This window comes from Apodemus sylvaticus, chromosome 5 (genome assembly GCF_947179515.1).
Source record: "Apodemus sylvaticus chromosome 5, mApoSyl1.1, whole genome shotgun sequence".
NCBI classification, from domain to species: domain Eukaryota; kingdom Metazoa; phylum Chordata; class Mammalia; order Rodentia; family Muridae; genus Apodemus; species Apodemus sylvaticus.
Genome location: NC_067476.1, coordinates 113503087 through 113517962, shown reverse-complemented (window position 1 = coordinate 113517962; position 14876 = coordinate 113503087). Strand labels below are relative to the sequence as shown.

At 47.3% G+C, this 14876-nt stretch overlaps 1 protein-coding gene across 2 annotated transcripts in view; it reads left to right on the top strand.

Moving 5' to 3' along the window:
* Dnaaf9 (dynein axonemal assembly factor 9) overlaps nt 1-14876 on the top strand; it is a 127091-nt gene that overhangs the window by 95463 nt on the left and 16752 nt on the right. For both annotated transcript variants that reach the window (XM_052183646.1, XM_052183645.1), the window contains exons 24-29: nt 221-319; nt 791-908; nt 3235-3323; nt 4234-4392; nt 9476-9601; nt 10336-10373. In XM_052183646.1, the coding sequence (XP_052039606.1) occupies nt 221-319; nt 791-908; nt 3235-3323; nt 4234-4392; nt 9476-9601; nt 10336-10373 (629 nt within the window). The remainder of the gene's footprint in view (nt 1-220; nt 320-790; nt 909-3234; nt 3324-4233; nt 4393-9475; nt 9602-10335; nt 10374-14876) is intronic.

The following is a 14876-nucleotide window of genomic DNA, read 5'->3' as shown; positions in this document are numbered from 1 at the left end:
CTATAACTCAGAATTAAAACCTGAGACCTTGTCAAAAGCACAAGGCCAGCTTGAATGGGCGTGCCAGCTGCACTGGCACCAGGCTTTGTTTAAGTCAGTGCAGTGCTTCAGTTTGAAGGGCTTGACTGTTACATCTCTGGCTTGGAAGCCTTGGAACTAGCTGTGTAAGGAGCCTTTGCTGTGGGAGGTGCAGCACTAATCTGAGCCCTTGATGATCTAGGCACTCTAATGCACAGAAGCTCTTCAATGCCCTGAGCCATCCTGCACAGGACTGGAGCTCCCCGAAACTGCTCTCAGCTAAACTCCCTGAGTTGGACCGGTGAGTTCTATGCATCTGGCTCTAGATGTTTACTGTTTCTGCTTTTGAAATACAGGACATGGGACTGGAGAGATGACTCAGTGGTTAAGAATACTGACTGCTCTTCCAAAGGTCCTGAGTTCAAATTCTAGCAACCACATGGTGGCTCACAACCATCCGTAACAAGGTCTTACTCCCTCTTCTGGAGTGTCTGAAGACAGCTACAGTGTATTCACATATAATAATAAATAAATCTTTTTTAAAAAAAGAAATGTAGGAGACCTCAGTGTTGGTCCTTTCTGAGCTCCTTTATTATAGCTTCCTACAGACCCCTGGAAAAGGTAGTCACCTACCACACATATATACTTAGTCTCATAGAAAGCATCTCTCTAAGGGTCACATTGTAGCACTTAGGTAAGAAGTTACTAAATGTGAGTGCGCATGTCAAGCAAGGCTGGTGACAGTGATGTGACAATTGTCTTTGTTTTGTAGGTTTCTCCAGCATTTTGCCATTGGCAGCATTGGTCAGGAGCCTGTGATGCGAGCCCATCTTCTAGGCCTGCTGCAGCAAGCTGAGATCAGCCCCACTCACGGATCAGAAAGTGACAAGGTAGAGGAGTTCACCAAGTGTGTGCTAATTTACAGTGGGATAATCTGCAGGCCTGGGTCAGTTACCAGGGCACAGGTGCAGTCCTTCCATAAGTGTGTCCCTTCCTGAATACTGATGATGAGATGCAGGAATACTCCTCAGTATTACAGAGGATTCGGTGCATGAATTACAGAGGATTCTGTGCATGAATATCCATGCAGTCAGAACACCCATACACCACATAAATTAACTAATAATTATATATATGAACACAGGAGCCACGTCCACCGTCTTTGTGTGTACCATAGACAAATCCCTTTCTCTTTCCACCTGCACTTAAGCTGCTAGGCTTTGATCATAACTTTTAACTGTGCTTTAAAAAAAGTAAGTATTTGACTGTGCGCATGTAATTCAAGGGACTGAGGAGTTGAGAACAAGATAGAGAGCACTGGGGAAGGGGAAGGAGGAATAACAGTGTGGGTTACATGTGTGCTCTGTGAAGCATTGAGTAAAGAGTTGTTCGCTGAGCAGCAGTGGTGCACGCCTTTAGCCTTTAATCCCAGCACTTGGGAGACAGGGGCAGGCGGATTTCTGAGTTCAAGGCCAGCCTCGTCTACTGAGTGAGTTCTAGGACAGCCAGGGCTACACAGAGAAACCCTGTCTCGAAAAACCACAGAAAGAAAGAAAGAAAGAAAGAAAGAAAGAAAGAAAGAAAGAAAGAAAGAAAGAAAGAAAGAAAGAAAGAAAGAAAGAAAGAAAGAAAGAAAGAAAGAAAGAAAGAAAGAAAGAAAGAAAGAAAGAAAGAAAGAGAAAGAAAGAAGGAAGGAAGGAAGGAAGGAAGGAAGGAAGGAAGGAAGGAAGGAAGGAAGGAAGGAAGAAAACATTTTCTATATATATATATAGTATAGAGTACATTGTAGCTGTCTTCAGACACACCAGAAGAAGGCATCGGATCTCATTACAGATGGTTGTGAGCTACCATGTGGTTGCTGGGAATTGAACTCAGGACCTCTGAAAGAGTAGTCAGTGGTTTTTTGTTTGTTTGGTTGGTTGGTTAGTTGGTTGGTTGGTTTGTTTTTTTTTTTTTTATTATTTGTTTTTTTCGAGACAGGGTTTCTCTGTATAGCCGCAGCTGTCCTGGAACTCACTCTGTAGACCAGGCTGGCCTCGAACTCAGAAATCTGCCTGCCTCTGCCTCCCAGAGTGCTGGGATTACAGGTGTGCGCCACCACCGCCCGGCCCATAGTCAGTGTTTTTAACCACTGAGCCATCTCTCCAGCCCAAAACTTTTTTTTGAAAAGAGAAAGAAAGGCATCCAGGAGACAGGCCTTCCTCGGCTGTCGTAATCATTCTGTGAGTGCGTGATTCTTGTCGCCCTCCGCTACTCTTCCTCGCTCAGTAAATTCTGTAGCCGGCCTTAGAATATCTATCTGAGGGAAACCTGCTGTCATGCTGGTGTGGTGCAGCTCCTCTCTTCCTCTAGGAAAGGCTGTAAGAGAGCTTATCACGCAGGGGAGTTCTGACTCAGCACAGGACTTATGGCTTGGCAGACACAAGCAGCCCCCAGAAACACCTTCAACATAACTCCCCTTGCCCACCATGCTTCCTTCCACACCAATGGTGCTGGGGCGCTTAGTGCCCAGACTGCCTTTCTGTTCTCTAAGAAATGCTGTTACAACTTAATATCCCCAATGTCTTCCCTACTAGAAGCAAGTTAGGCTCTCCAACGCTCTGTATCTGCAGTGGAACAGGGACAAATGCTGTGGAGAAACGTGGTTACTTTTTACAGAAGTGAATGCCGTGAATCCTCACACTGACCCTGGAAGGTCAGTAGGTGTCTCAGCTTGTTCTCTAGTGCTGTGATAAAGCACCAGGACCACTTTCAGCCCTCAGATCACACTCCACTGAAGGAAGTCAGTGCAGGAACCTGAAGGCAAGAATGATGCAGAGGCCATGAAGGGCACTGCTCACTGGCTTGTTCCTCATGGCTTGCTCAGCCTGCTTTCTTGTAGAACCCAGGAGCACCTGCCCAGAAGTGGCACCTCCCCCGGAAGCTGGGCTTTCTATCAATTTGCAGTTAAGAAAATGTCCCATAGACTTGCCTGCCCGCCAATCCGATGGAGATATTTTTTCTGTTGAGATACCTCTTCCCATTTGACTCTGGCTCCTGTCAGATTGAAAGAAAACTCTCCAGGATCTCAGACTTTGCCATTGACTCTAAATCTAGTAACTATGAACAGTGGTGCTGAAGTTCAAACCCACAAAGCCTTGCTCTGGATGTGGGTTTCTTTACCTCTGCAGGGCTCCTCAGCTGAGTTCGAAACCCACGTGGCTTTCTTCCCTGTAGGTCGTCATCAGCATTGTAACTGGTCTCCCAGGCTGTCATGCCAGCAAGCTCTGTGCGTTCCTGGTCACTCTGCATAAGGAGTATGGCAGGTTAGTATGGAGTCTGCATTTGCTTTGGGGAAAGAGATCGTGTTCCTGGGCCTGCCCTGGTGTAGGGAAACATTGAACATCTACTGGCATTTAGATGACTTTATTGACACAGCCATTATCCACTATCTCTTCATTTAACACACTGTGTTTCCAGGTTAACCAGATCCTCACATCTAGGATTTTTGTCCTATAAGCTTTCTTTTTATTTGGGGGATAGAATTTTATTACTCAGGATAGCCTTGAACTTGCTATGGCTGAAGGTGACCTTGGACTCTTGATCTTCTGCTTGCATCTTACAAATGCCCAGTTTGTGTGTTTCTCTCTCCCTCCCTTCCTCTCTCTCCTTGCCCCTCTTTTTTCTCTCCCTCCTTTCTTTCTTCTCCCTCTTTTCCCTCTCCTGCTCCCTCTCTTCAGTCTTGCCTCTGTCTCTCTGAGGTAATCACCACAGTGACTTACATTGATTGGCGGTCCTCTGCTTCAGCTTTCTGAATGCTGGCACTGTTGGCATGTGCCACCATTCCTGGGTCTATTCTAAAACAGTCTGAACTCCTGACCTTCCCATTTCTTACTGGCTTTATGGAGCATGAAACTAAAGCCATTTTATTCAGGAAATAACTGCCAGGTCAGAAGGCTTTCTCCCTGCTGAGGCTTTCTGGCCATGCATTCCTGTCTTGTTTCTGCCTGTGAAAGGATATTTCCTATCAAAAACTCCATGGATTTGGGTTTCAGGTTACTGAGGTTCCAGTCCGGCTAGTGCCCTCTGTCTTTTTCTGTGATGCCACAGTAGCTCTCTCTCCATAGTCATTGGCAGCATGTCTTTGAGAATTTGGTGACATTGACATCCATGACGGGGCTTCTCAGGACCAGGCCGTATGCAGCCTTATGCTTAGATAACCTTTGCTGCTTCCAGGTGGATGGTGTACCGCCAGGTCATGGACAGCTCTGAGTGTTTCCATGCTGCCCACTTCCAAAAATACCTTTCCAGTGCCCTGGAGGCCCAACAGAACCGCTCTGCCCGCCAATCAGCTTACATCCGTAAGAAGACCAGGCTGCTGGTGGTGCTACAAGGGTGAGTGTTGGAGACCTGGGAACGGAGTGGGGATGGGGACCTTGTCACTGTTACTTTGTGCTTTATAGCACATAGCATAGCCTTTATAGCTACATAGCATAGCCTTTATGCTATGGACACTCTTCAGAAAGACCAGGATGCTGTTGCCATATTGTGGCTAGGGTACCTCATAGCTACATGTCTCCATTTTGGCTTCCATATTGTAGTATCTCCAAGAGGTGAGCAATTAGGGGATCTGGTAAAGGCTCTCTAATAATTCTCAGAGTGATAGTCTTTAACCTTGCTTGCCATCTAGACATGGGAGCCTCATCTGTTCTACTCCTCCCTCTTCTGGAATTGCAGACCTAGCACCTACGTATGGAAAAGCACTGTGCCCTTTTCCCAGTAGCTATCCCAGGAGGGTTTCATGAGACCCACAGGGAGAAATGTGTGGAGTACAGTTGAGCAGGTGTTTCTGCTTTCTAACTTATGTCCTAAGTCCCTGGTAAGTTCCTTTCTTGTCAGAGGGAATGTGGATCTCTCTCTCTCTCTCTCTCTCTCTCTCTTTCTCTCTCTCTCTCTTTCTGTGTGTGTGTGTGTGTGTATACTATATAGATGGATGTGTATGTATATATGTGCCTCCCTGTGTGCTCACCCATGGACCAAAAGAGGACATAGAATGACTGCATCTTGTGTCCCTGCCATATCTCTGACTTCCTCTGAGTCAGTGTCTTTCACTGAAAGTGGAGCTAGGCTGGCAGCCTCCTGTCTGTCTATCACAGGCAGCACTGGGGTTACAGGTGGGCACAGCCATATCTTTTTTTGACCCACGCTTTATCCTCTAAGGCCTCTCCCCAGCCAAGGGGGAGATTGGGCAGAGTGCTCACCGCTGCTGCAGAGAACTCCTGTTTACCACCCTTCCATGGAGGGTGCCTCACAGGTCCTGTATCACCCAGACTCAGGAACACAGAACAGGGCTGGGCTTGTTCCTGGTGTTGTGGTTGTAAGGAAGCTTTGTGCTATTCTCACAATAATTGGTGTTTGCAGCAGGCTGGTTGTTTCCAGGAAAGAACGGGCCCAGATCCAGAGCTCTGTTTGGGCCCCTGGTTGTAATGATGGGACCCGGAAGGAGCTAGGACGGTGTTCATGAGAAGGGAGGCAGGTGCGAATGTGGAATGTGCGTCCTTGGGCTTCCCTGCTCTCAAAGACCTTTGAAGTCTGACGACCCCATCTGCAATTCCCTTCTGCCAGCCCTTTCTGCCATGTCATCATCAAAGGGAGAATCTGGCTTGTTTTCTTCAGGTTTTCTGTTGCTTGTACTAGTCAGAGGAATGGATCAGCCCAGCATCCCTACCTTCTGCCCTTGCTAGAACTCAGAGTCACTGGGAGTGGGGACCTGGAAGAGAACTTGCCAGCTTGTCAGTATACACAGATAAAGTCACTTCCATTATCTATTATTTTAGAAAATAGTATTGATTCCTTATCTGTCCCTACAAGTTTGTAAAAATGTTGGACATGTGCCTGCTTTTAGACCCAACATTCCCCTAGTCATACCACAGGATATGAGGGACATCAGTGGATACCCTAGTGGACTCCAGTCAGCGTGACAGCTATGTCCAGCCATGACGGCACACACTTACAAATCCAGGACCTGGGAGGTGGAATCAGGAAGATCAACCTTTGGCTACATAATGAGTTCAAGGCCAGCCTGGATTACATTAGAATAGCAGCTAAGTGCTCCAGCTCTTTACTAAGGCATGTATAGATTCAGTCCATTTTTTTTAATCCTAAAGATAACATATAGTTACCTCTTTACAGCTTGTAAAACTCCCTGACACTAAGCATGATTGAAGTTGTTGGTTAAGGAGGATGGCAGGGGTTCCTCACATCAAGAATTTTTTCCCTCAGACTTGTGATCGTCCTGCTTCAGTCTACAGAACGCTAGGATTGCAGATGCACTGTAACACTTGGCTTGTTTCTCAAATTCAGCTTCGGTTTTCATCAGTATATCTCTGATTTTTTTTTTGAAGATTTTTCATTGTGTATGAGTGTTTTGCTTCTGTGTATGTCTGTATACCATATGCAAGCAGTGTCCACATGGGGGGCCAGACAAGGCATCAGATTCCACTAGAACTAGACCTAGAGACTTGTATTGTAAGGCACCATGTAGGTGTCGGAAACTGAGCCTGAGTCTTCTGAAAGAGCAGCAAGTGCTCTTGACCTCAGAGCTGTCTCTCCTGTCTTGCTTTTGGGTTTTTAATGTGTGAATATCTGTGTAGGTCACGTGTATGCTGGTGTTTACAGAGGCCCAGGAGGGCAGCAGATCCTCTGGAGCTAGAGGTACAGGAGGCTGTGAGCTACCCAGGGCAACTTCTGCCTTTCAAACTCAGAACCTCTAGAAGAACAGCAAATACTCCCAACTGCTGAGCTATCTCTCCAGCCGCCCCTCCCCCATCATCAATACTACTTAGGTCTTTGGAGAAAAACTTACGATATAGGACAGAGCTTTTTTTAGTTTGCAAAGTGACATGTTTCCACTCAGTGTAGGGCCATCTCAGAGACTGTGAGAACTGTTGTTTCAAAAATAAAAGTAAAGTGTTTTTATTTGTTTTTTGTTTCATTTTTGAGACAGGGCCTCATTTCTTATGAGCCAACCTCAAACATAGCTGAGGATAATCTTGAATTTGTGATCTACATCACAAATGCAGGAATTATAGGCATATGTCACTAAGCCCAGTTTACTACAGGGAATTGACACTGTTGGTTCTACGCTAGCAGCTAAGCTATGCCCCCAGCTCCTAGAGTGCTCTTTTACTTTTAAGAGTCAGATGTATAGTTGCCAAGCATTTAGGAATATAGTAGGTGATAGTGAAGTAGATGTGGTCATAAACGGGATCTTTTTTTTTTTTAAATTGAACCATCTTGATATAAATACATCTAAAACAAAACAAACAGAAAGACTGGCCTTGTTCCATAGCCTTTTACCTAACCCATGCTGGCCTTGAATTCACAGAAGTCCTTTCCTCTCAGAAATCCTTTATTTTTTGGGCGGTGGTGGCACACACCTTTAATCCCAGCACTTGGGAGGCAAAGGCAGGCAGATTTCTGAGTTCGAGGCCAGCCTGGTCTACAGAGTGAGTTCCAGGACAGCCGGAGCTACACAGAGAAACCCTGTCTCGAAAAACCAAAAATAAATAAATAAATCCTTTATTTTGTTGCTACAAAGGTCTCCCCACATGGTATACACATACACCTGGAAGCAGTGTCTGGGGTTCTCTTGCAGCCAGGCCACATAAGCACTAATCTAGATATTGGTGCACATAGATCCAAGGAGAGAAACCAGGGAGCAGGAGCCAGCTAGGACTCACTCAGCAGTTTCTTCAGCAAGCCAACCATAGTGCAAGCCAGGCATAGTGACCCAGGCTGGTAATCCTTATACTCTGGAGGCTGAAGCTGTATTCCACAAGTTCAAGGCCAGCATGTTCTAGGTAGCAAGTTCCAAGCCACCACTGGGCCACCTAGTGAGAGCATCTATAAAATGAAACACAAGTAAATAACACCCAATAAGATGCCCATGGGGAAGCTCTAGAACTGAGGACAGCCTGTCCTCCCTGAGGCTCTGATGATTGGGCAGGACCGAGGAGGATGTTCTAATCTGGGATAAAGCCAAGGCCTTTTTCTAGGTGAGTTGTTCCTAGGAGCTCAGGACATAGCTCTGGCACACTGCACCGCTCCCAGCCCCGCCCCCACTGCTCTCCCTAAGACCCACACAGGCGCTGGTCCACCTGACCTGCCCGACTGCCATCAGGTTTGATGTCTCTCCATAGACTCAGACCTTTTGATAATGAGGAAAACAAAGCAGCAGGCGAGGCTGTAGCTGACAGTCAGCGCACTCAGAGAAGCCTGTGGGAGGGAGATACAGGGCTACAAGGAGCAGCGCCACGACGGCGGTGTCTGTAAAGGCACCAGACGTCTCCACAAGATGCCACCCAACGTGGCTCAGAGTGGAGCACTCGGCTAACATGTGCAGCACTCTGAGTCCCATCCCAGCACCACAGACCCCAACAAAGTGACACTTGAGCAGAAACCAGAAGGAAGGCAGCCAGGTGGATGCCAGAGGAAAGGAGCTCAGCCTGAGGGAACGAGTAGAGGTATGCCTGGCGTGTTCACAGAGGATCCAGGAGGCCTGCGTGCTGGGATTAGGGGACAGGCTGGGGTAATGAAATCCCCCCTGTGCTGTGAGAGGTCAGAGGGTACAGGGCTGCCTGGCCCACTGGAAGGGCCTCAGCTTCTGCTCTGAGATGAAAACCAGGAGAGGGTTTGAGCAGAACAGTACCTGGATCTGTTAGAGGGCTTAGCATAGCTCTTGAGCCTCTGTGTTGAGAACAGTTTGCACCAAGGCAGGACAAAAGTAGCGGGGCAGCTGGGAGACCATTGGGGTGTCCTAGGTAAAGGACAGTAGCAGTCCTTGGACCCAGTGGGAGCGTGAGCAGTGATCTCTTTCAGGTTTATGCTGAAGACTAAAAAAAATGAAATCAAAGAGGACCCGGATCTTTTGGCCCAGCATCTGAAAGAGTAAAGTCCCCTGGGCTTAGAATAACAGGAACTTGGGAGGAACCGGCTTGAGGGTTTGGATTACAAACTTATTCACTCCTAAGTGAAGACATCAGACTGGTTCTGTAAATCAAGACCAGAGGGAGTTCAGGCAGAAGATGGAATAGAAATGGTATTTGACGGATCTGATGACCTTGTGAACTGGGAGGAGAAGGGAAAGGACTAAAGCAAACAGAGTCTGGCCGAGCTCCTGAGTTACACTAGAACACAGTCCTGCCTTCAGAGCCCCCTCGCCAGGTTCTTATCTCCAGAAGAGGTTGGCTCCAGTACTCATTCTTCCTCAGAGGGGAGCAGAAGGAACCTGGGAATGCAGGGACACACTGTGGATTCTAGGGCTCTAATCACAAAATGGGGCAGCACAGGGGCCTCTATAGGTCTCCCTTCTGCTTTGGGTCTCCCTTCAGCCCTCACCCACTCAGCACCCAGTGCTCCCCTCTTCTCTATCCTGTAGCCCCAACCCGGAAGCTAACCATGTGCTTTCTTCCTGTAGCTACACAGATGTCATTGATGTTGTGCAAGCCCTGCAGACTCACCCAGACCCAAACGTCAAGTCCTACTTCACCATTGGTGCTGTCACGGTGTGTGTGGAGCCCCTGAGCTGCTACATGGAGCACAGGTAGACACTTAGGACCGCCTCCAGCCTATGATGTGACCCTGAAGTAAAGTGTAGTGGTCTTCCCTCCCCATCAGAATGAGACAGGTCTTTATACATGCCATGGTTATAACCCTTATTATTTCCCTTCACATTTCCTGTTACTCAAGAAGGTATCTTTTTATTTTTTTAAAGACTTACTTTTATGTTTATGGGTATTTTGCCTACATTTAAGTATGTGACCCACATGCGTGAATTGCCTGTTGAAGCCAGAAGAGGGTGTTGGATCCCTGGAACTAGAGCTACATATGCCTGTGAGCTGCCATGTGGGTGCTGGGAATCAGACCTGGGTCCTCTGGAAGAACAACCAGTGCCCTTATCCACTAAGTTATCTCTCCAGCCCCAACAATATATTTTTCTAAAAGACCAGCTTGGACTGAAGTTGTAATTCAGCAACTCAATGATAAATGCTTCACTGGCCCCAGAAATTACAATGATGAGGCTTGGATGAGGCCACCTTCCTTTTCTCTGTTTCCTGTGATCTGCAGAGTCTCAGTGCTCCCAGTATCCTCCCTGCAGTGTGCCATTTGGAATGTCTGTGGACACGAACTTCAGTGTCTGTGTGACTGTCTTAGATCCCTGCAGCTACTCATGGTTCGGTACCACCTGGCACTTGTATTGTCTCCCAGATTCATCTTTTGTGGGAGATAATGATCACTCTGAAACAAATGGTTTGAAATACTTCTTTTTCTTTTTAGATTTCTCTTTCCTAAGTGTCTTGACCAGTGTTCACAAGGTAAGCAATATGTTCAACTTCCTGTTTATGCCCGTCACATTCTGATCAAATTCAGTAGTCTTTCCTGCCTGCTGTCGCCTGTCTGAATTCTACAGCATATGGAATCGTTCCAGGGAAAGCTCTGGTAACTTCCTTGTATACTGCTGGGCAGACACACATGCTCCAGAATTTCTAATGTACTAAAGCTCCCCCAGCAGCAGTCCTGCCCTGGCCTTGCAGCCGATGAACAGTAAATGGAACCTCTAAATCAGCAAGATCCTGACAGGTCCTGGAGATGCAGAATAAATTATAAACATCCTGCAGTGTTGCTGAGATGCTCAGGGCTCTCAGGGGATGTGTGTGTGTGTGTGTGTGTGTGTGTGTGTGTGTGTGTGTGTGTGTGTGGTGGGGGGGGTCAGGATGTGTGTGGGGGGTGTCAGGATGTGCCTTTGTGGGGGGGATAGGGCATGTGCCTCAGTGGTGGGGGGGGGGGCTGACTGTGATTATGTTTGTTGGGGTTGGGCTTTCTGAATCAGCCTAGCAAGCAAATATCTGATAGAAGAAAACAACTTGGTGTCCCCAGCATACTTGTGCCCTGCTGATCCCATTGCCAGTCCACAGGGACAGCAAAACCTGTTGTCTTGGCAAACAGCTGAGCTAGCTGCTGCCTGGGCAGGAGGCTAAGGAGGAGGGGCGTTCTTGCTGGACTTGGTATACCAGGTAGAAGCAGGGACTGTCTTTGGTTTTTTGAGACAGAGTCTCATGTAGTCCCATCTGGCTTAAATTACTGTGTAGCCCAGGTGATTAGCCTTGGACCCCGATCTTCCCGCTCCTACCTCCCACGTGCCGAGAGTAGTATAAACCATCGTGCCTGCCATCGGCAGCAGCAGAGCGAAATGAAGGTTGGCTGGGTCTGTCCACAATGTCTAATCCAGGTAGATTCAGGATTTGTTGGGTTTAATGGTTGTTGTTTAGTTTTTCAAGTCAGAGTAGCCTTGGTGGTCCTAGAGCTCACCCTGTAGACCAGGCCAACCTCAAACTAAGAGATCTACCTGTCTCTGCCTCCCAAGTGCTGGTATTAAAGGTATACACCACCATGCCTGGCAGATTCAGTTAGTAGGACACAAATTGGAAAAGATATATTCAGGATGCCTCTGCTTTCTAGTTTAGAGAATTAGAAAAGCTGGAGATAGCTGTACTAGAAAGCACAAGAGAGAACATTGGAACAGGAGATAAGAAGGCAGGCTTTCTGGTCCTTGGTTCTGGATTTGAAAGCCATGATCAAAAGGCACAGAAGATATTTTATATCCATGGTGGTGCACGCCTTTAATCCTAGCACTTGGGAGGCAGAGGCAGGTGGATTTCTGAAGTTTGAGGCCAGCCTGGTCTACAGACTGAGTTCCAGGACAGCCAGGGCTACACAGAGAAACCCTGTCTCGAAAAAACAAAAACAAACAAACAAAAAAAGATATTTGATATCCAGATGTGGAGTTGAAAAGGTTAGAAGACGAGAAACGGGAAGGAGATTGGGAAATCCTGGAGGCTGAAAGATGAAACAAGAAGAAATAGTACTTCAAATATCAGGGACAGGAAAATCAGTTATATTTAAGGTTGCAGAGACCTCAAGAGAAGGACAACTTAAAACAACAACAACAACCCATTAGTTTTGCAGGTGTGAAGGGCACTGGTGGCCTCAGTAGGAATATCTGAGTAGACAGGTCAGAAGAGAAGGTAAGTCTGAGTTAGAACAGCCAGTTAGACAGCACAGGTGAGTGAGTGAGTGGAACAAGGTCAGGGCATCCACGGGGCAGTGACAGCTGGGGCGGAGCGCTTTCAGAAACTGTCCTTCCTAATAAGGTGTAATTAACACCTTTAATCCCAGTACTCAGGAGGCAGAGGCAGGTGCATCTTTCTGAGTTACGGTCAAGACATAGTAAGTTCCAGGCCAGTCTGGGATTATATAATGAGACCCTGTCTGAGAAAACAATTGCCATTTCTGTCAGAGAGCAGCAGACACAGGCTGGGTAGTAAAATCATCTGGGTTGCATAGTGAGATGTGTGTGTGTGTGTGTGTGTGTGTGTGTGTGTGTGTGTGTGTGTGTGTGTGGTATGTGCCTGTATCTGTGTTTGATACAGAATCTGTGTAGCCCTGGCTGGCCTGAACACATTCTTTCTTCTGCATTCATTCATTCATTCATTCATGGTTTTCGAGGCAGAGTTTCTCTGTGTAACCTTAGCTATCCTGGAACTTACTCTGTAGACCAGGTTGGCCTGGAACTCAGAGATCTGTCTGCCTCTGCCTCTCAAGTGCTGGCATTAAAGGCATGCAACACTACTTATTGCCAGACTATGAGACCCTGTCTTTAAAAAAAAAAAGTTTTATTTTTCTGAAATTATTCACTGGAAAATAAGCCGGTGGGCTGAGAAAGCCACTGGTCTTGATAGAAGACATCCGAGAGATTCTATAGCTACAGATGGGAAACGAAGGCCAACTAGACAGCTTCTGAGGGCATATTAAATTGGCAGGTTATCTGGGCAGTGGTGGCACACGCCTGTAATCCCAGCACTCTGGGAGGCAGAGGCAGGCGGATTTCTGAGTTCGAGGCCAGCCTGGTCTACAGAGTGAGTTCCAGGATAGCCAGGGCTATACAGAGAAACCCTGTCTCAGAAAAAAAAAAAAATCCGAAAACAAACAAACAAAAGTTTAAATTGGCAGGTAGCACTCGCCAACCAGCCTGGGCTTGGTGGCTCACACTGACAATCACAGACTTGGGAGCCTGAAGCAGGAAAATTGTCACCAGTTCAAAGGCACCTTGGCTACAAAGTAAGATTCCCATCTCAAACAAACAAACTTAAAAAAAGTGGGGGCATGCCCTGGCCCTGTCTTCTTGTCAGTGTTGAAGCCGAGTCTTGATGTCCCTCCAGCATCTTCCCACTTCTCTTTGTGGAGCATAAGCACAGATGTCCAGGTGCCCTGGCAGAGAGCCTCAAGGAAACACTCTGTCTTCATTATCCACAAACCTGGAGCAGCCCTGGGCTGGCAGCTCAACCCGGCCTCTTTAGTGTTCATCCTTCTAGGCTGAGCCCGGCTGAATGCCCTTGGCCCTTGGCGGTGCTGAGGGAGAGGCCCCTCCTGACGCATTGTCCAGTGGCAGTTTGTCTCCAAGTCTATGCGTGCCGACTGTGGCCAGAGCAGCGAGATGCCATCCATCTATTCTTTTCTTCTTTGGAGACAGGATCTCTTTGTGTGTCCCTGGCTGTCCTGAAACTTAGTGTGTGGACCAGGCTGGCCTCAAAAAGATCCACCTGCCTGTGCTTCCTAGTACCAGCTTAAAGGCATATCCTGCCACCCAGCCACACAACCCAAATCTTGTCCCATTAAATGCCAAGGAACTCAGGAGTTGCAGTGTCTTGGTGACTTGTCTTCCATTTGTATCTGTGCCTGAGGACTCTGAGCTGACTGATGGAGCTCACCTTGGATGGACAGGAAATAAAAAAACATCAGTTGTGCTCCTTCTCATTTGAGAATCGATGGCTGTCTTGGAAGTGGGTTCTGTTTCTGTGCATGTAATGATAGCAGAGGCTCACATCGTGCTTAGCAGGGCTCATATGCTGACTGTAGGCAAAGAAAAGGTGTTTTTATTGCCTGCTTTTAGAAATAAATAGAGATAAAAGAAAGAAAGATGTTTCATTTATTCCTAGGCTGCTGAAAGCCCTCAGACAGCAAACACATTTCTCTGCTCTTGGTCTCAGGCCACTGCCTGCTTATAGCTTAGCTGCTAATCTTAGTCAGTCTTGGTGTTCACTCTTGATGCGGAGCAGAAAGAGGCTCCTGACCCCGGTAAGGTGAAACTCCTCTCTGTGGCCTGTTTGCCCTGTGTGCCAGACAACATCTCTACCTGCCTCACAGCCGGCATTTCCTCTTGGCAGGTAGCAGTTTACATAGCTGGGCTAAGGAATGCCAGAGATAATCCTTTTGCTTTTTCACTATGCAATAAAGTCCCTTTTCTGTGCCCAGTTCCTGAGCTAGAATCCTACCCCTACAAAATGAGTCCACAGAGTGTGCATATAGTAAGCAGAGCATTAGAGTGGTTCATTTTCACAGATTTCACAACCCGGTCAGGAAAGGAGCCGGGCCAGGACTATGTCTGTGACCCTGGTACACACTGCTTAGAGGTCAAGCTTGGACTAGTTTGACTTGCTCCTTTTGGCCAAGGAAAATTCAGTCTCTGGGCCCCAATAGAGCTTTGCTAACTTTTTCTGGCTCCTCACTACAAGACCTACTACATTATCTGTTCTGCCTATGGTACCCCAGTCACTTTACAGGGACTTGACCCCATTTTCTACTAATCCCAGGATAAATGGATACTTCAGGGATTCTCTCTGCTCGCCTGTGGTGCCACATGTTGGGCATTGCCTTCTGACCTTGACCTTACTCAGTTTCCAAAGGCTCAAATGACTTCCTATGGCTGCTCCAAGGCATAGGTGTCTGGCATCAGGCCTTCTAGGCAGTGATGTTTCATG